Source organism: Molothrus aeneus, chromosome 3 (genome assembly GCF_037042795.1).
Source record: "Molothrus aeneus isolate 106 chromosome 3, BPBGC_Maene_1.0, whole genome shotgun sequence".
In the NCBI taxonomy this organism is placed as follows: Eukaryota; Metazoa; Chordata; class Aves; order Passeriformes; family Icteridae; genus Molothrus; species Molothrus aeneus.
Window position 1 is genome coordinate 46,100,402 of NC_089648.1, and position 21,086 is coordinate 46,121,487.

The following is a 21,086-nucleotide window of genomic DNA, read 5'->3' on the forward strand; positions in this document are numbered from 1 at the left end:
GGGACTGGTGCCACTGTGTGATCCCAAACCCAACCTCAGCTGCAAACTGCACTGCAGCACATCCAGTGACCAGCCCCAACCACCCCAGCACCAGGGACTGGTGCCACTGTGTGATCCTAAACCCAACCTCAGCTGCAAACTGCACTGCAGCACATCCAGTGACCAGCCCCAACCACCCCAGCACCAGGGACTGGTGCCACTGTGTGATCCCAAACCCAACCTCAGCTGCAAACTGCACTGCAGCACATCCAGTGACCAACCCCAACCACCCCAGCACCAGGGACTGGTGCCACTGTGTGATCCCAAACCCAACCTCAGCTGCAAACTGCACTGCAGCACATCCAGTGACCAGCCCCAACCACCCCAGCACCAGGGACTGGTGCCACTGTGTGATCCCAAACCCAACCTCAGCTGCAAACTGCACTGCAGCACATCCAGTGACCAGCCCCAACCACCCCAGCACCAGGGACTGGTGCCACTGTGTGATCCTAAACCCAACCTCAGCTGCAAACTGCACTGCAGCACATCCAGTGACCAGCCCCAACCACCCCAGCACCAGGGACTGGTGCCACTGTGTGATCCCAAACCCAACCTCAGCTGCAAACTGCACTGCAGCACATCCAGTGACCAGCCCCAACCACCCCAGCACCAGGGACTGGTGCCACTGTGTGATCCCAAACCCAACCTCAGCTGCAAACTGCACTGCAGCACATCCAGTGACCAGCCCCAACCACCCCAGCACCAGGGCATAACACAGGCAGGAAAATGACCACTGTCTGCACGGGGCTGTGTCAGGGAAAACACTGAGAGTGCGCAAAATGTTTAGTCTCCTAACTACAGCTCAGAACACACTGAAAAGTGAAAAATGTTCTTTTTAATTTATAGATTTAACTCCCCAATATCTGGTATGCACTGCACAGACAAAGGCAAATAATTTTAACCTGTGCATGCCTCAGATTTCCAGTCTAATCAATGCTAACCAAGTTATCAAAGCCTCCTCAAAATTTCCCAGGTTCAATCAACAGACACTGGTAGCCCCTCTTGTGAGGTCCTCAATAGGAAAATCAGAATCAGGAACCCTCTACTCCCTTACTGCCCCAAATCTGCAGGCAGGCAATTCTCTCCCAGCCTTTTTTTACAGAGAAGCACACTCATGAAAGTGACAGAAGATGAAGGCATGGGCTCCATATCATGGTCTCTCCTGGAGGCCATGTGTCAGGCAACTGAAAAGCTTCAAGAAACTTATCTGAAGTCATGAAGGAGAAAGCTCAATGATGACAAATACTGATGACAGGTACTGATGACAATTCATAATATAATTACCCAGGATATTATGCAGATAAATACAGGAAATAAGACAGCCAGCTGCTGTCCGAAAACCAGTGTAATTGGTAAAAGAATATTTTTCACCGTAGATAGAAATGTGAGGATATAAATTATTAAACTAGTTAAATATATTTAGTGAATATTCTTATATTAATGAAAACTATGGAAATCAAAAAGGAAATTCTCAAGATTCAAGACTAAAAATAAAAAAAATGTTCTATGGTGAATGGGTACACCATTTACCCATTCACCTTTTCTTATTATTTTGTTTGGAATTTACAAAATAACCTCAAAAGCATTAGTTTAAGTATTTAGCCATAAAAGCTAACATTGCAAAAGGAATGTTTTTTTCCCTATTATAAGAAATCTGATGTGAAATTTCCCTGACATCACTTGAATTTTACTTCCCTCCTTTAAAGTAATCCTAATACACTTTTAACAATTATTTTAACATTTCATTTAAAAGACAAAAGGACAGATGCTCTTTTATGGGATCACTTGCATGAGTAATCTTTAACGTAAATGAGGTTGAATATTGTTAGAATATTTTTAATTTTTGCTGAGAAAAACATATTTATTTTCAGAGACAAAGTTAAGAAAATTATGCAGAGCCACCCAGAGATGATGCGCAAAGTAACTGCTAATTTTAACGAAAATTTGAAATATCCTATAGGAAGGTGACAAGTTCTTATCTTACTGAATGATTTTTTAAATACAACAATTCTCACTTATGATACTTTAGCTTAGAAATCTTTTACTGGAGTGAGCTAAGAGTCACATTATTCATGAGCCTAACAGAGATCAGAATCCCATGTAACCAGATTTGCTGCAATTCAGGCAACAACACACAGCCCATGCTGCTTCACATGCTCATTCAGCCTGAGTAGTCTTAGATCAAAGTTTTACCAAGTATTAAGAAAATATGAAACCCCTATACATGCCTTTTTTTATATTTGATATTTCAAACTGAAGTGGTAATAAACACTAGATAATTATAGACAAGATTTCTGGAAGCAAAATTTTAATATAAAGCATTAAAATATTAATAGTAGTCCCTCTTCATCAGGGGTGCTTCCTACCTCCTGCACTTCCAAGTCCTGAACTTGGAAATAACATCTCAGGCATGGTTTTCTTTTGCTTGGTACCTGCAGCACTCACAACTGTACTGATAAGGGTTTGCTTGCTTTATTGAAGCATATTTACTCCAAGAACTCTAGTTTGACCTGAAAGACATTCACTACAATGGATTTAAATTAACTTTTGTGAATTTATCTCATCTTACAGGACGATAATGTAGGGCTGACAGTCACATCAGTGTGCTTGAGGCTTGGCTCAAGGTGCTCACTATTAATTACCTCTCTGCCTTACTCCACACTACCATGCTGCCACTATTTTTTTGGGGAGAAGCTTGGAAGTGATTTCTTCAGGTGACTAACAATAACTCACTCCAGCAGTGAAAGTGCCAGGTCAGGCACTGGCAAGCAGCTGGTGGATCTGGGTAAAAAGTCACACATGGCAGCAGCTGCCTCTGCTGTATCTGACTCATGAATAAAAGGCTTGTTTTCTATCCTGACTTTCAATTAAATTTTGGTAAACACAGACATTTACCAAAATGTTTAGAACAATTTATCTGACTCCTGAATGAATGGTTGTGTTTCCTGGAACAAAGTCAAAGCCTGAAGCTCTATTCAGAGAAAATTTCAAATAATCAATGAACGGCAGAAATTTCTGTCTCTGTTTCTGACTTTTGCAATGTCAGCAGTTCAGATTTTCAATGTTAGAAAAACAGCATGCAAGGTACTGCAAGACTGCAAGATAGTTTGGGTTTTTTTCAACTCCCTTTTTTCATAAGGATCAGAATTGAGGGGAGGGAATGCTTCCATCAAGGGCATCACAACCTGGAACTCATTGGACACAAAACCTGATCTTAAAATGCTTTTCCACCCTTAAGAGCCTGCTTTCTAGAGCAGCTGAGCTCCCACACCTTCACACTGCAGTTTGAGGGAATATGGATGCTGCCCTCATCATTTTCAATGGAGATGGCCAGTGCGGGCAGCTGTTGATGAAGATGCCAAGATGGCCTGGAAAGGCTCCCAATTGCCCACACCACCTTCCAGGAGATAGGAAGCCAAGAACATCATGGTTGATAAAAGCACAATTAGCCTCTAAGACCCACTTTCCAGATACATATATTTTGCTTGCAAACCCATCTCTTCTGGTAAAACAGGAAAGTAATATATAAAGCTTCTCCAGTCCATTTTCTAAGTCCATAACTGCTATCACACAACATCAAGTACTCCAGCAAAGAGCTCAATGTCATGGATCAATTAGCAGTTATGTGTTTTCCTGGCTGATAGAAGAAGAAAAGTAAAAGGTCATATCCTCCCCCTGCTTTCATGTATCTGCTCATGGTCAGGCACACCTCATCCCCAACAACTTAGGTTTAATATCGTGATCAATGTTGAAACTATTTAATATGGTAAATCTAAGTTTATCCTTAAATAGTCCCCTGTAAAAAAAAGTAATGTTTCATGATGAGTTTTGCATTTTAAAGAATATTAGGGAAGAACTGCAAAAGTTATGAGACCTGCCATGAGGCCACCCATCAGTCTTGTGCTAAAATGGCATATTGGTTCAGTCTCAGAGGTAAAACCAGCTGCTTACTTTTTACACTGTTAGATCTGACAATTGATTTTGCAGATTTCTGAAGCTATGACTCCAAAATCCCCAATACCTGAATTTTAAGAAATACGCCAGCTGATTTTCTTGCACCACTGAGGAAAATATTAGAATGCAGGCATGCAATATATGATGTGGTTGGATAGCTAAAGTGTTAAAAATGCTGAACATTCAGAATGAGCAGCTTTTGAGACAATTTCAATGGCAAGTGACCTATGTCTTACTGTCACTCTCTTTGAGCAGTGCAAGTGACTGACAAAGTCTGCCAAGGAAGGATGGAAAACAGGTTCCAAAAATGTTGCCAGGATTCTAACACTGACTTACCAACAGAGAAAATCAAAATGAAAATGCAAAAATAGTTTTTATTAAGGATACTAATGGTGCCTCAGATCAACAAACTGCCTTTTGAACAAAATGATTACTGACCTCAGTCAGACACTTTTTATTTCTTTTTCATTATAGCTTTTGTACTGATCTATGTATGCACAGATATCTGCATATGCATATAAATAATTAACTTAAAGAACATGCCAATTCCTATGAAAATGCAAGGTAATTTCTATTAGTTTTTAAACCAAGACAATATGAATTGGATCTATTTGTTTCAGTTCTGCTTGAAGTAGAATTTCACTGGCTATATAGACCATGTCTTAAGCTGCACAGTCAGTACTGAAATAATACCAGAGTCAGTCGTAACAGATGCCAATCACTGCACTTCAAATGAGAAGGCACTCAAAGTAAAGTACAGGCTCTACCACTCACTTTTGACATTTCCAAAAAAGAAAATGTAGTACTGTTATAAAGTTGTAGTAAAAACCCCCACCAATCAGTAATTTCCTCAACCCTCTTGTCCCATTCAGAGATGATGAAGCAGAAGTCCATGCACACACAACATGCAAAACCTTCCAGCTCTGCACACCAGGAAGTCAAGACCCACTTAGCCAACATAAGAAACCCTTCACAGTTTATACCTGTATAGGAGATGTCATTAAATTTAAGGCTATTAGATCATTACACTGATACCTCCCCCTTCAATTACCCATAATGTACAAGCTTGTCTGTTCACAGGGCTCCATATGACAAAACCAGAAGACAAATGAAATTTAAACAGCTCCGTAACAGGGAAAAAACCCAGCCCTCCTTGGATTCATCTAATTTCAGCTAGGGCTGAAAGGTATTGTGTGACAATCGTTCAGAGCTGTGTTCTCTACGGCTCACACATCTTGTACTCTACTGCCTCTTCAAAACCTCACAAAAACATCCTCTCTTCCTCCTCCAAAACCACAGACATATCTTGTTTTGACATTATGTCTGGCCTGCAACATCTCATAGCAGACCATCAAGCTGTCCTGTTCAAGTATGCCTGAAGGCTGAGTCCAATCCAACTGGATCTCCATTAGAGAAAGAGAGCAAGAAGTAATTCCATCATTTTGCCTTTTTGAGAGATGTCTGTGTACATGCAAGTGATCAATATAAACCAAACTAGCTACCTTCCTAGCTTCTCAGTTTCTTATTTAGCATTCATTCAATACCTACTTCCACGGGATCTTGGTATGCAACAAAGGCAGGCAGGTGTTATGAAAGTTCAGCAGCTATATAAATTTAAAACTTGTTATGAATAGCTTATTCAGCATTATTGCCATCATCTTAACCCAAAAAAGACAAAAGGAAACAAAACCAAAGCAAGAACTGAGATTAGAGCCCTGGTGTAAAGAACATTACAAACAACTTAGCAGCAATAACACTGGAGACTTGAGCTCCCTGAATTGCTTTGTTTCTCAATTTTCTTCTGAGGCTGCAGAGTTACAGACATAGTCTGAATCTAAAAATCCATCTGAATACTCACAGTGATAAATATAGGCAGAATTATTATATTACTATGCAGTGCAAATCCAACTCAGTGTAAGAACCATAATTCAGCCATGGAAATCTGGAACTTGCTGTCAGCTTATTCAAGATCAAACTGAATTCATTGGCAACACTCTACACAGCAGAGCTGAGCAAACTAAGGACCAGGCAAGAAAAGACAGAGGAAAACCACAAGATGGGAGATCCTCAGTCTCCCACTTTTCATGCATCCAGTTTGAACAGCAGCGCTACATAACAATGATGGGAAATTGGTAATCAAAACCTTTTATTTAAACATACCAGGTATCTTTCCTCCTGCTTCATGTTGGGGGTACGGATCATGTGATTCTGTTCTCCTCTCCAGTCTCCGAAACGTCGAAAAAAATAATTGGATAGGAATCGGTTGACAGGATCCCTAATAATATTGATGTACACAGGCTGGTCTCCTCCAAACCTGGTGGGAAGAAAAATGGGTGAATCTCATCACAGGCTGCACACAAACATATATCTATTATCTGTCATTTGAATGCTTTCAAATTACTTCCTACAGAAATTCAGAGCTTTTACAAGGTGAGGAGTGAAACTGAGCATCTTACAACTAGTTTCTAAACCTTTGTAAAAGCATGTAAGATCTCTTTAGGGGTGAACAGTAAATATGGAATCACATTAAGCTATATGTGTACTGCAAACATTTCAGTTGAAAACCACTGTACAACACTGTATCAACAGTTTTGCTTTCTTGAGTTCTCTCCTTGCTGTTTTCAGATTAAGAACCTTCTGCAGATGAATCAAAGAATGAGTATTTCTTCTTCTCAACATACTTCTTATCTGGGTGGTCATGTCAGAACAGGCACCACCCAACAGTAGCTGCTGTAAGGCAGCCTTGGATCATCTTTGTCTGTACAGTAAGTGTAGTAACGTGCAAAGGATTTTCAGCTTCCTTTGAAAGCTTTTTTCCAAAAGCTTCCTCTGGATGAACTGACAGATATGCATGGTATTTCCAACTTTTTATTTGCTGGAACTTGTGCAGAACTCGTCCCCTCACCCCCAGTCTGCACCACTGGCTGGATTTGAGGTTATTTCATGGTTATGCAATACCTTATCCCTGTACTGTGCTTCATGAACTTTTTTTTTAAAGTCCGTATGAAAATTCTTGCTTCAAAAAAGAAATTAAATATCAATCTCAAGAACATGCAAGTCCAAGGAAAAGGAAAGGGTAACAACAGCTGTGACCAGGCTTGCACATAAACAACATCTAGCATAGATATCTGCAACTTAGAGAGGAGACGATAAACCAGAGCAACTTCACCACCTTGACTTTACCTTCCTGTATGTCTCCTCCTGGTGCTAAGTGTAAGCACCTCCTGGTGCTAACCTCTTCAGTTCAATAGCTGGGATATCAAATGAGGAAAGGAGGAAAAAGAAGCTTGGGAAGGTTTGTCATTACACTGTATTTTCAGAATGTTAAAACACTGACTGCATATTTTATATCAACACACAGCATCAGGAAAGCAGGCCTAACTGGAAAAAAAAAAAGGAGGGGAAGCTGCTTACACTGTTCCATGGTCAAAATGAAAAAATGGACATTCATGGAACTGACTTATGGACTACAAATTCTCTGAGACAAAGAATAAAATAAAACCTTTCAGGACTTAAAAGTTTATAGGATAAATTCAACTTGGTATTTTCCTCATCTAAGAACATAGATTGTGCTTTTCTCCTCTGTTTCCCCAATTTAGGTGAACAATTCTCACTTAAGCAATAGCTTATACTTTATTTTTGTAAGATTGAGAACATAGCCATATTTAAGTATTTAAATGCTATTCTGATGATTTTCTGAGTCACAATTTATATAATTTCTTCTAAACTGTAAAATACTAGATTAAAGAGATAACTGAAGACACCCTCCTTTAGATTAAAAAAAAAACCCTCTCAGTTTCTCCCCATCTTTTGAGGCAATGAATGATTGAATTTGTATAATAAAAGACCAAGGCTTCCCATTAATATTTAAGAGGCAGCAAAATTGTTTAAAATTATGAATTCTAGTAAAAGACAAGAGTAAAATCTTATAGAGTTTAAACCTGATTTTTCTCCTGCATGATTCCCCAGACTCCTAAACAGTCTACAAAGGCTTGTCTCATGAGTAACTATGCCTATCAGTAATCTCATTGACCTCAGTGTTGCAGGATCACTGCCATAATTTGAAATTGCACAGACAGCATACAATTTTAAAACAATCCAATTAAAAAAGCATATGCTCCTTGCTTCCTGATTAGTGCACAACCCAGTTTGGACATGGATGTGCAAGTTAAATATCCTGAATTTAGTACCCTGAATTCTTCTCTAAGCTTATCTTTGCTGCTTTTTATCTTTATACAGAAATAAAACCTGTATTTGAAAAAAAAAAAACAAAACAAAACAAAGGCATTCCTGCAAATACCACAGGGCAATGTGGGCATAAAGTTTTGACAATATTTTCTCAAATAGAAAGCTCTGAGTGGATGCCTTGGCCTGGTAGTTTTGAAAACTAAACTTTTCAAGTCAAATTGCTGGAAAGAATGGATTGCATCTAAATTACTGAACATATTATCCTACTGCTGCTTGATGCAGATAGCAATAATCAAAAGACAGAGGTGAGTGGAGGAGAGCAAAGAAAAGGGGAAGCAGTAGAGAGTAAGAAGTGATGTCAGCAGCAAGCTGTCTTAAGACAAAAAGATCACCAGATTTATAGAAGCAAGAGAGCAGGGATGTCCTGCCCCAGGTTCCATAGAGGTTGTTAAACCTAAATGCTCATCAGAAGAGCAAAAAATGAAAATCAGACAGCTAATAGCTGTCTTGACAGAAATTTTCAATTAATTTTGTCTTTTCTGAAGTAAAAGGAGGGGTGAGATTGCATAACCAACCCACCATATTCCCAGAGCCCACCCTTTTGCTGGTAAAGTCACATTTCTGAATATGAGAACAGTAAATTCAGGACCAAAAGCCCTGAGAAAAGAGGCTCATAGAAGCTCAATCACCCCAAGAGGACAGCTGAGATGGGAGGTCACTCTTTCACAAATGCTACAGAAGAATTTCCATTTCTGAAATGCAGATTGGGGAGGTGGGTGCACAAACACAGGACAGCTCAAATTTCTGATTTTCTGCACAATGTAACCAGCTGCTATATACCCAGCTGTGGGTTGTTCCACCAGGCAACAAGCAAGGAATTATTATAAAATTATTATCAAGTCTGTTCTGGTCCTTATTCAAATGTGCTTTTCTTTTTAAACATAGTTTATAGTACTTCAAATTCCAACCATTTGTTTCTATGAACTGTACTCAGAGTCATTTATGGAAGCTAAGCAGCACTCACAGAGCATAAAAAATTCTAACGGTTAAAAAAAAATAAAAATCAAGTACCTTCAGCTATTTAAAGAAGAAAAGGGCAAATCAATGCTCCATTTGTTCAAGTATGTTCTGCATATTTTTAGATACCTATCAATCACAACATATTAAATGCTCTCTCAAGTGAAACTTTTCAGATTAACAACACCCACATGAAAGTGCTCTTGCAAAAAAATAGATACGTGCTCTCATTATACCTCATATCACCTTATTTGCACTCAAACCCCTATTGTGAAGGATTCAAAATGGGACATGATCATATTTGCTAGGCTTAAGTAGCAGACTTACCTTCCCTGAATGGGATCATGATTGGATCCCACATGATGAAGTTGCACAAATATTCTCATCTCCAGCAGCACATTGGCATGACTGGGAAGAGTGGGTGAGGATACCACCACTCCTCCAGAGCACTGCAAATGGATAATACACCAACCCCCACAACATTCTCCCTGTATTCAATGTCTCCTGATTTATTTTATTTGTACTAGTAAATCCCATTTGTTTTAACTGATCTGTTGTTGAAGGTGTATTTTTGGAGTCCTCATCAAAAAAACTATTTGCAAGCTTCAATCAATGATATTTAGCTTCATTAATAATATATTACCCTATGTCTTTTTTAATGAAAGCAAAATAAAAAAAAAAAAGTCTGAGAAGCATGTGAGCTTGCCTCTTCACATTTTTGATGAATTCCAATTTTATTATTTACATGATGAAAATTTTCATTTAAAACCATTTACAAACCCCTTGCAAGCTGGGGGGAAAAAATCAACAAAGTTATTTTCTTGGCCTTAAAATGGAAGCTCTCTTAGCTCCTATTATTTTTCATTTCACTTCAGGAGGCTGCTGACTTTGCATTTCATACAGAACTCTTCACACAAGCAGAAGATGGTTACTTCATCCTTGCAGGCAAATCACAACTCCTCAAGGAAAAGATGACTCCCACCCTATTCTCTGGAAGAACCTTGTCTGCCTCTTACTCTTTCAACACACACTGTTTCCCCTTAAACAAAAAGGGTGGTTGCTAGAAATTCAGTATAATGGAAGCAAACAAGAACCAAAAGCCACATAAAATTAATAGCAACAGGCATATTGTGTCCTTCTTATAAAGGAAGCACAATTTCCTTTTCCAGTGCCATACAAGTAAGAATCAGACGCTGAGAGTACAATTGCCCAGCCATCTTTACTCAGCAATTATGTTAGAGCTCCATTACCTGCCCTGAAGCAGAGCTTCACAGGGAGGTCATGTAAAAGCACTAACATAGAGCATTCACCTTTTTAGGACTTAAATAAGATGCACAGTTACCCCAGTGTTTATCTTCTGAAAAAGTTACTTTGAAATACTAGTTTTCATAACATCTTGCATCAGCATGAACTTGTAGCAAAGCAATTCTCTGCACACAAAGCACCAGGCACTTCTGGGATGCTCCAGTGGTCCTCCTAAGGGATGAGATGCCAAGAGGATTGGGCTGAGGTACTGCCAGCCTCCACAATCAAGAGTTTATCTTCCTGCTCTTGTCTGTAGTGCCTCTCTTGCAGCCTTCACCCTGATGCTGTGGTCATGCTCTCAACCTTTTCTTTAGAACTGGTGGAGTTTATATAGGGCACTTCTCTACTGATGCACCTATGTCACCTACACGGTTATTTCAGTCATAACAGTACTGGCTGGCATAGCTGAACTGGTAAAAGGACTAGCTGGAGCAGACTTCAGGTAAAAACTTTGGCTTCATGAGGCCTTTTTCCTTTCTTGCAGAGTACGAACTAGGCTGCCTCTCCCTAGCAAGCTGAACTTGAAATTATGCCAGTCTGGTTTTTTGTAATCGCTCTCTAATTTATCCCAGACACAAAACAAGCAATGCAGACAGGTGATATAATTATCATCCTTAGAAGCATTCAAAAAACATGAAGGTGCAGCACTTAGGGACATGGCTCAGTGGTGGACTTGGCAATGTAGTTAACAGTTGGACTTGATGACCTTAGCAGTCTTTTCCAACCTTAACAAATCTATGGTTCTATGAAACAAGTATTTTCATTTCAAAACTTTATCTTTGCCTGGCCTGCCCTTCAATGAGAAGTGTGTGCAGGGATTCAAAATGCCCAGTGGTTCAAAGTTAACAGTAAAATAGTGCACACTCCTCATCAATCACCCTTTCTGGACCTGAGACTTCAATAATAGAAATTTCAGTTTCTGAAGTGATGTGTCTGGATCACTGTAAAATTACAACCGAGTCCTTTAGGAATTGTTTAGTAAGCTGCCTCAGACCAGCGAATGGCTAAAAGATAACACTGTAAAGCCTTCTGTTTCTCTACTTCACTATCCTGTAAATCTACCAAAATATTTTAGGCTGTATTTTGTCAGTCATTCACGCATGCTAAACAATTAGGGTCTTTTTTCTACCCTATATTTTTCATTCTCCTGAGGATATCAGAGAAGTTTAATAGATAAATTCACAATGAACAGCACCAACACGGATAAGTATCCTGCATGGGTCCCAAGTAAAGTAAAGGAAATACTAATTATGTTTTCATTTATATAATGCAAAGTTACAGCTGGAAACAAGTAAAAGAGTAAACACGAACTCTCCATAAAAGACTAACAGCAGCTAAACCCCACATTAATTAAAATCACCTAATTCCAGATACCCTGTATTTAAGACTTTCTTCCAAAGGTCTGGCTCAGGATTTCTCTGGACCTCTGATTAATGTTTCACTGTAATTCAGAGATGCAAATGTTATGCATTTGCACAGAAGAATAGGAAAACTAATTACAAAGTATTACCATAAATTTCCTGCAAATAGTAGAATAGCTGATACAGCTCTTTGGAAAGTATTAAATCAACAAACATGATAGGTAGAAAAGATGTATTTTCAAAATTGAATGAGACCACAGATTTGGCTGAGGTAGTTACATTAGCATAAAATCTTGGGGCTCAACTTCTTAGGAATGTTATTATGCAAAGGATGCTGCAATGTACTCAGCATTGCATATTCAACTTCCTGTATGAACACATTTATCAAGGGAAGCATGGGTGACTCTAGCCATCCTGTGGAAATGGCTGTTGCAGAGAGCAAGTCAATGTTAGGAGTGTCCACATGGAAACTGAAATACAGTGAACTGTGCATAACAAAAAAAAAAAATCATTTTAACTCAGCAGTACATATCATGTATGCAATCTATAGAATATAAAAATCAATGTAAGTGGAAGTTATAACATGGCTGCCCTGTCGCAGATGTGAAAATCTGCTGTCAGAGAGGGACCGTGGATGTCGCTCTGCTTGAGGCTTTGAACCTACACAGTTTAATGTGACAATCTGTGATTCAGAAGCTATGTGCAACGTGATAATATTTTCAGAAAACAAAGCTGCAAAGGAGGGAATAATGAAGGGAGTGGTTTGCTGGTAAAGAACCACTTGAGCCACCAGGCAAGAAAGACCTAAGGAAACATTTTGCACTGTAGTACAGCAAATAAAACCCAAAGCATCTAGAACCTGAAGCAGAGCATATTCACAGGGAAGGAGTAGTTCTGGCAAGGACATGCATACTTCCACATATTATCAGCAGTGTGGGAAACCTTACAGGCCAGAATAAAAATCCTAGTTTCCCTTTTTCTGAGAAGCAGGAGGAGAGAGGAGTAAAGGCCTGACACAGCACTCGTGACCATTCACAGAGTCCATTTTCAGAAAAACATGAACAAAGTTCATGCAGCATCACAAAAATGATGAAAAAAAAAATAAAAGCCTCCAGCTTGCAAAGAGAATGCGAAGGAAAAAATACAGAGCAGGCTGAGAGATGACTGCATGACAGTGTGTAAGAAATTATACATGAAAGTACACAGGTGAAAAATTTGATGAGTCTTTACATAGTGGACAAATGGACTCCGAGATCCAAGGAAAAGGAATCAATTGAACTTCTCTGAAAAATTAGGAAGAAAAATAATTCAATTTATTATCTGAGAGAACAATTCACTATTGAAAGAATTTATCAAGTGCAGCAGATTCTCTATTACTGGTGATTGAGAATCAAGACTTCCATTTCCTTTCTGAAAGATGGAAGCTTCAGGTTTAAACTTATTCATCAAGGGTAAAAAAGCTTCAAAATTATTCACAACTGTCACCATCCATCTTTTTTTCTGAAGGCAGGATCAGCTATGCGACTGCCACTACCAGCTTCAAAATCCTGAAGTATAATCTATTCTGTTGCTTTGCTGCCCTTGTTCTAACCTTTTCCTAAATGTCTGATCTAGAACTCAATAGCAATTTCAGTTCACCACTTGTGTTATCATTACTCATTAAGGACTGCATAATCCCTTTTTCTCTGCAGAATCTTTTAAACTAAAAAATGAAAAAAACAGAAGTGTTATAACAGTCCCCTCTTTCCCTGTCTTCTCTATTTGTTTTTCTTTTCCTGTGATTTTAGGTAAATTTTTAAAATCTCTGTTCATTCTTCTTATTCTTGTTTGGTCCCCTGTGGACTAATCATCATCCTTCTTAAATCAAGTTACTCCCAAACTGATAATCTGCAATGTGACTGTGAGCACGGAAGCTGAACAACAGTAAAAACAGGGTAATTGAGGAGATATGCCTGATCCCACCTTCAGTAACTAGATTTCAAGCCACAATCTCTATTCTGAGAATATCATTTTATGAGCTGAACGAAAGATAAAAAGTGCATTATGCAAAGAACACAGGAAAGCTAGGGGAATAAATTCTGAATGAAATGATCTTAAAATGTGCAGAAAAACTCACCAGAAAGCAGTACTTTGAAAAAAAAATAAACCCCCAAAAAACCCTGCTTAGATCACATAAAGGTCAAACTGCACATGAGATTTGTGCTTAACCTTCCATCAAATCACAGTTAAAAAGCATCATTACACACTCACATAATTAAAAAAAGGTAGTATAAAAAAGGAAAAAAAAAGTATGTAGGAGGGATTACAGCACCATGTGGCCATTCATGAAATGTGTACTTTACAAGGCAGACCTCACATGATGGTAGAAAGTGTTTCATGATGTGTTAGCAAAAAGTACAGATTATAAAGAACACACATAAAGACACAGTGTTAAGGCCATGCTTGAGTTTAGCTGACATTTCCCTACTTTTAACAGCTTGCCCAGAGGGTAACTTTTTTTTTTTGCTACCATATTTTTAAAGACATTTCCCTAAGTGTGTATTTTTTTTTAAAGGAGAAAAAAATCCCACAACATAAAATTACTTTAATAGATAATCTTAGGCTGCAATCATTGTTTCAAGATGTTGATTCACGAAGGCATTCAAAGAGCCCAATCCCTCCCACAGCTGAGCTGTATAAAGTCAGTGATGCAAGCTGACCCAACTACTGCTCTTTGTACAAAGTATACCTAAGTGCATTCAAAGGGTCCTGGACATTTAGCATCTTGTTATGCCAGCTCCATGCGTTTGCCCAACACACTCCCTTCAAATGCTAGTGGAGCGTGGTTAACAGACATAATAGACATGTTCCATGAAACATGAACACACTGCGTGGCACTAATTGTTCCAAAGAAAGGAAGAAACAATATTCCTCAAATTACTAAAAAATCTGGGTGTCGTGACCAGAATTGCATGACTCTAAGACAATGAAAACAGCACCACAGAATCACTCTGCTTTTACTGACCTCCAGTCAGTCTATAAAAAAGGGAAATTCTATTCTAAAATCAATGGACTGAAGACATACATACTTAGGTTAAGTCATTGCAAAGCAAGATGTTTATTTGCCAAAAAAAAAAAAGATTGTAACTGTATCATCCAGCCCTTCCACATTATCAACAAACTAACATGCAAGGCTTCCAAACACACGCTGCCAGCACAGAGCGTGCTTCAGCTTTCAAACACGAAGCTTATTCACATGACAAAGTTAATTCATCCAGATTTACCTCCTTTTTGTTTGTTAGCTATAGACACATTTTGCAAGAATAAGGGAATGGTGTAATATCAAAGTTCTGTGTTAAAACACAATTTTTAGAGTTGCTTCTGAATGAGAAAAAACACAGAAACAATGACTAACAAAAAAAAGCTCAGCAACATTCAGAAATCAAGTTTTGTTTTGGGCTTATCCAGAATTTCTCTGTCCATCCCTGCCTTCATAGAGCATGTGATTTATTGCTACCCATAGGTCTGAATTCAGGTCAGAGTTGAAGGAAAATTGCCAACCTGACCAGCACTGCTGCATGTGACACCGTCTGGCTGCTACAGCAGCTCAATTTATTCATTTTTATTAGTTAGTGTTGGCCATTTTATCTGTGCAAAAAAGTAATAAAAAAAATTTTCAACAATGTTGATACAGACTGTCTACCAAAAAAGGCTTGTTTCAAGAAAAACAAGAACTTTACACATGAACTCTGCTAATGAAAAACAGAAAACTGGAAATATTTCTTATGTGGATTCTAGGGACTAAAGGCAAGCTCCTTCCCAAGAAGAAGACCCAACAGACCTTTCTCTCCTCCCCCAAACCTCTCTCCCCACACCTCTCACATTGTGCAAGGACACAACAGAGCAGGGCCTGGCATCCAAGCAGGGCACAGGGAGGTGACTGCTGGCTGTGGGCAACAGAAAGTCCACCAGCTCTGTTCTGCATGGCTTTGCCTTCAGCAGATGTACCTGCAGTGTGGCTGTCTCAGAAATCTAGTAACCTACTCAATGTGGTTTCAAAGTGGCCAACATGTTCAGAAATTATTTAAATAATAATTTTATTATTATGTTCAGAAATTATATAAATAATTCAGGAGGGGAGAGGATGGAAAGACAGGCAGGACACCTAAAACTGCTGCATGGATCTTATTTCTTTAGAAACTTATGCCAAAAGTGAAGTGTTGTGCCCTCCCTTAAGCACATGCACACATGCTAAATACACACTTAAGATATTAAAAACTGCAGCTGAAAGGAAGAAGAGGGCAGCAGCCTGACAGCACAGAAAGGATGACTCCTGACACAGCAGTGCAGGGTGATAATTCATCCTGACTCTGAACAAGTAAGATATACTGAACTGAATTATAAGGGCTAATTAAACTGTAAAATTAAGTAGAATTGGTGCTTTATCTCTCAGTGGCCCATAGCTACTGCAGAAAGTAAAGAATTCATAGCTCTAGTGAGACATGAAAAAGTCTGTCTCACTTTCTGAGTGGTTGTTTTAATGCTTCTCCTTTCTCTGACTTCCCCCTGCTCTGATCAGCCAGCCTTCAAGCAAAACTCACCAGCCACTGACAAAGGCATGTCATTAGATTTTTACACACTCAGCTGCACCATTCACTTACCCCAAGACAGGAAAGAATGTCCAAGCTCCCTGCTCTGCCCAAACTGGGCTCTGTAAGTGCACGCCCGGAAGAGAAGAGTTTGATGTTGGAGAGAGACATGCTGCCTTTTCCCTGACCAAAACAGATGTTGTGCAATTCTCCACAGCCCTGACTCATGCTTACCCAAAACCATGGCCTTGCCACCCGCCTCTGCATTCCTGCAAACATTCTTCCTGCTTCTCTGAAATCTGTGACACTTGGAGCACTCTCCAAGTGTCTTGAGTCACTGCCCAGTGACTGTTATAGTTAATTCAGCAGATTACTGAGAAATCAAGGGGGGCTTTTCCACGAATTTGAAGCCTCTTCCTGAATATTTTTTTCTTGGACTAAGTAGATGACAACAGGCACTTATGGTAATGCACAGTGAACAAATTGCAGCTATTCTGAAACAGCTTTCTTTATCTCTCTGCAGGTTATTCTGCTTCTTCACAGCTTCTACACTTCTACACTGTACTCCCTGGATCTACCAGCAACACCTGGAATCCCAGCAAATATATCAACACATAAATCTTTACCTGCTTAGAGACATTATTTAATATTTGCTCCTGATTAACACTTTGGATGTTTTTCCCAGCAATATTACTATATAAACTTCAAATCAGAAAAAGACAATAAACATCCCCAAACCCACAAAAAACCAGCACCACTTTCTACAAAAGAAACAGTCTTGAAATGAACTGGGTTGAGTAGCCACCCTCCAGAAGCACGGGATCATCTTCTGAAGGTAACCATCACTGCACTGGACAGACTGAGAACAGAAGCTGCGAAACACTTTGAATGAAAGCTTTCTCTGTGACCAGGGCTATGTAGAAATTCACTAACATGAAAGAAGAACAAGAAAGTTTTTTATCTTCTGTTTGAAGCTGGAAAAATTTTTGCTTTCATGTCTCCTTTTAATATTTATCTTTTTGTCTGCCTCTTCACGCTACTTTGGATTGAGAAAAGATAGTACTGAATCAGAAGATGAAGATGCAGTCAAGGGAAATTAAGTTACTCAGCTGAACCAACAGGCACTCTTAAAAAACTATTCAAGAATGACAGGAAAATGGCCTTGGCAAGCATTCAGGTCAGGATGAGATTTTCAAGGTTTTAGAACTTTGTTCAGCAAAACTAATGTGGCTTCAGAACCACGCATGTACTCAACTCATCACTGAAGGCTTAGCTCACTTCCACTAGAGATTTATTCTGGATAGAAGATCTAACCTTTTTTTTTTCCTGCTTGTTTTCACTTGGAAACAATCATAAGTAAATGCTTTTCTGAATAATCAGAGAGCTTTAAGTGCTGACAGGTTTATAAGCAGGTACAGGGCACAAAGGCAGAAAATTCAACTGATTTGTCACTGCTGCTATTCACATCACTAATGTTAAAAAAACCCAACAAGTTTGTTTTACTACTGTTTGGGAAGCTGAGAAGCACCAACAAGGATGAGGAAAAGGCTAAGGTATTTTATTAAAGCCTGAGGCAAAGAAGGCATTAAAGACTAGTTATTTTTGGGGTACCCTGCCCCAAGTTGGAAGACAGAGACAGGGAGCAGAAAGAAGTCCTCTTAATACAAGAGGAAATGGTCAGAGAGCAGCTATACCAGTTAGCTACACACAGGTCTATTGGGCCAGATGGGATCCACCCAAGGGTACAGAAGGAGTGTTCACTGAGCAGGAGTGCTCACTGAGCCACTTTCCATCACTCACCAACAGTACTGGAGAAGTGGGGAGGTTCCTGTCAGCAAACGTGAGCCCATCTACAAGAAGGGCTGGAAGGAGACTCCAGGGAAGCACAGGCCTGTCAGCCTGACTGACGTCAGGGCCAGGGAAGGCTGTAGAACCGACCATCCTGTGTCCCATCACAGGGCACACATACAACAACAAGGGGACCAGGTCCAGCCACCTTGGGTTTGTGAAAGGCAGGTCCTGCTTAGCCAACCTGACCTCCTCCTCCTCCAAGGTGACCTGCTCAGTGGATGGGGGCAAGGCTGTGGATGTTTTCTGCCTGGACTTCAGCAAAGCCTGTGACAGCTTCCTCCAGCACCCTCCAGGACAAACTGGCTGCTCATAGCTTGGATGGATGCAGAGTTTGCTGGATGAAAAACTGGACAGCTGAGCCCAGGAATGGTGGTGAATGGAGTTACATCCAGCTGGCAGCCAGTCACAGGGGGTGCTACCCAGGGCTCAGTATGGACCAGTTCTGTTTAACAGGTTCTATTTACCAGCTTTACTAATGATCGGGATGAGGGGATCAAGTGCACCTTCAGACAACACCAAGTTGGGCAGGAGTGTTGATCTGGTGGAGGGTAGGAAGGCTCTTTAGAGGGATCTGGGCAGCCTGGATTGATGGGCAATTGTATAAGGGTCAACAAGGCCTGGTGCTTGGTCCTGCACCTGGGTCACAACAACCCCAAGCAGCACTACAGGCTGGCGGCAGAGTGGATGGAAAGCTGCTTGGTAGGGGACACACTGGCTCATGTTTGGCAGCTGCTGGGGGTGCTGGTCAGCAGCTGCCAAACATGAGCCAGTGTGTGCCCAGGTGGCCAAGGCCAGTGGCATCCTGGCCTGGATCAGCAACAGTGTGGCCAGCTGGACAAGGGCTCTGATCTTCCCCTCTATTCAGCACAGGTGAGGCCACACCTCAGCTCAGTTTTGGGCCCCCTCACTACAAGAAGGACACTGAGGTGCTGGAGTGTGTCCAGAGAAGAGCAACAGAGCTGGCGAAGGGTCTAGACAATAATTCATATGAGAAATTGCTGAGAGAGATGGGACAAAAGGAGGTTCATGGAAAATCTTAGCGCTCTCTACAACTATCTGAAAGGAGGTTTGTAGCCAGGTGGGGATTGGTCTCTTCTGCCAAGGAACAAGTGACCAGGCAAGAGGAAACAGCCTCAAGTTGCACTGGGGAGATTTAGATTGGATATTCAGAATTTTTTTTTTCATGGAAAAGGTTGTCAGGCATTGGGACAGGCTGTCTGGGGGAGTGATTGAGTCCACATCCCTGGAAGCATTTAAAAGACGTGTAGATGTGGCACTCAGGGACATGGCTTAGTGGCAGATTTGGCAGTGCTGTGTCAACAATTGGACTTGATGATCTTAAGGATCTTTTCTACCCTAAATGACTCTACATCTCTATTTTAAACCAAAGCAAATCAGATTCACATTTTTCATGACTCTGCTTATATTTTCTCTGCTTCTCTAGTACCTTGGTGATATGCTCTAAATGGCTCAATGCAAACCCTACACATCTTGAAAACACTCAGAGAGGTGCAAGGCAAGCAGAAGAGACTTCTTTTGTTTCTAATGTGACCAACTGAAAGGGTAGCAAAGTAACATGCCTTCTAACTCCTACCTGTCCGCCAGCTCAATATATGCAGGAGGAAGGAGAAAAAAATTGTTTCTTATTCCTTCCTGTGAACAAAAACTTGGTTTCAAAGGTATAAAATGCCAAACAATAAAAGTGAATCACTGGACTGATGTCCAAAAAGGCTGCTCCTGCAAAAAAATCACAGAATCCAGTAATGGCTCTGCTACAATGGCATGTACAAAGCCTCATGCCTTTCCCTGGAAGGGAGCATGAAGTTTCAACAAAATAGGGTTCTTTAATCTTCAAGCTGAGCCTTTCATGGATCTAGACCTGCCCTAAACCTGCAGTCAGGAGTCAGTTGTTGTCTCCTACCCATTCCTGTGCATCTGCCCTGCTGCCCACTATGCTGGCTGCTCATGCCAACTATTGTCTGAGGTTTTTAGCTGTCATCCAGAAAACACCACATCAATATTCTGAGCCCCATTCTTTTATGAGAATGAGGAGTTTTATATGACTTTTATGTTGAGCTGGCAGAAAAATTGGAAGAAAAGTATTCCATAGACAATCTGAGTCCAGCTAACCACTGCAGGTAGAAAGGTTTCTATCAAGGAATAGTTTAAAGAAATCAAGCAAAACTAAAACACTTTCATAATATTGTAATATTTATGATGTGTATTTAAATCGCATCCTGAAATTTCTGTAAATGCAATATTTGACAATCCATTTCCTAAAGAAATCAGTTTAAAAAAATCACCCTAGAATTAAATAACCAAGAAAATATAAAACATGCTACTTCATTGTTAAGTATAACACTGCTAATAAATTTTGAAACAAAAAATGTTTAATTTCTCAGAAAACACTAAGAAATGCTGAACACGAGTATGTAATGTTGCTGCAATTCAATGCTGTCTGATTTAGAAGACTCATCAGCCTTTTCACTACTTCACACCTACTAGGTAAACCAAGGATACTCTCAATAAAACAAAAGGTATGTTTTCAGATTTGCAACAAAGAGCCAAAAGAAAAACTACAAATAATTTAATACCTCTTATGTAACTCTTTCATATTTTTTCAGATTTTATTGTAAGAAAAAGGTAAATACATTTTAGATACATCATGTATCCACTACAGAAGAAGCATGATACCTTAGTGGCAAGGATGTACCATAGGTACAGAAAATGGGATCCCTAGGGAGGAGCAAGAGGTTAAGACTGTTGGTCTTTTTCTCTCATTCCTAATGTTGAATACCATCTC

The 21,086-nt window shown here is 39.9% G+C and overlaps 1 protein-coding gene across 1 annotated transcript in view; it reads right to left on the minus strand.

Moving 5' to 3' along the window:
• The window catches only part of UST (uronyl 2-sulfotransferase), a 155,696-nt gene that overhangs the window by 53,130 nt on the left and 81,480 nt on the right, over positions 1-21,086 (minus strand). Inside the window, exon 5 of the mRNA XM_066546818.1 lies at positions 6,154-6,307. Coding sequence (XP_066402915.1) covers positions 6,154-6,307 — 154 coding nt within the window. The remainder of the gene's footprint in view (positions 1-6,153; positions 6,308-21,086) is intronic.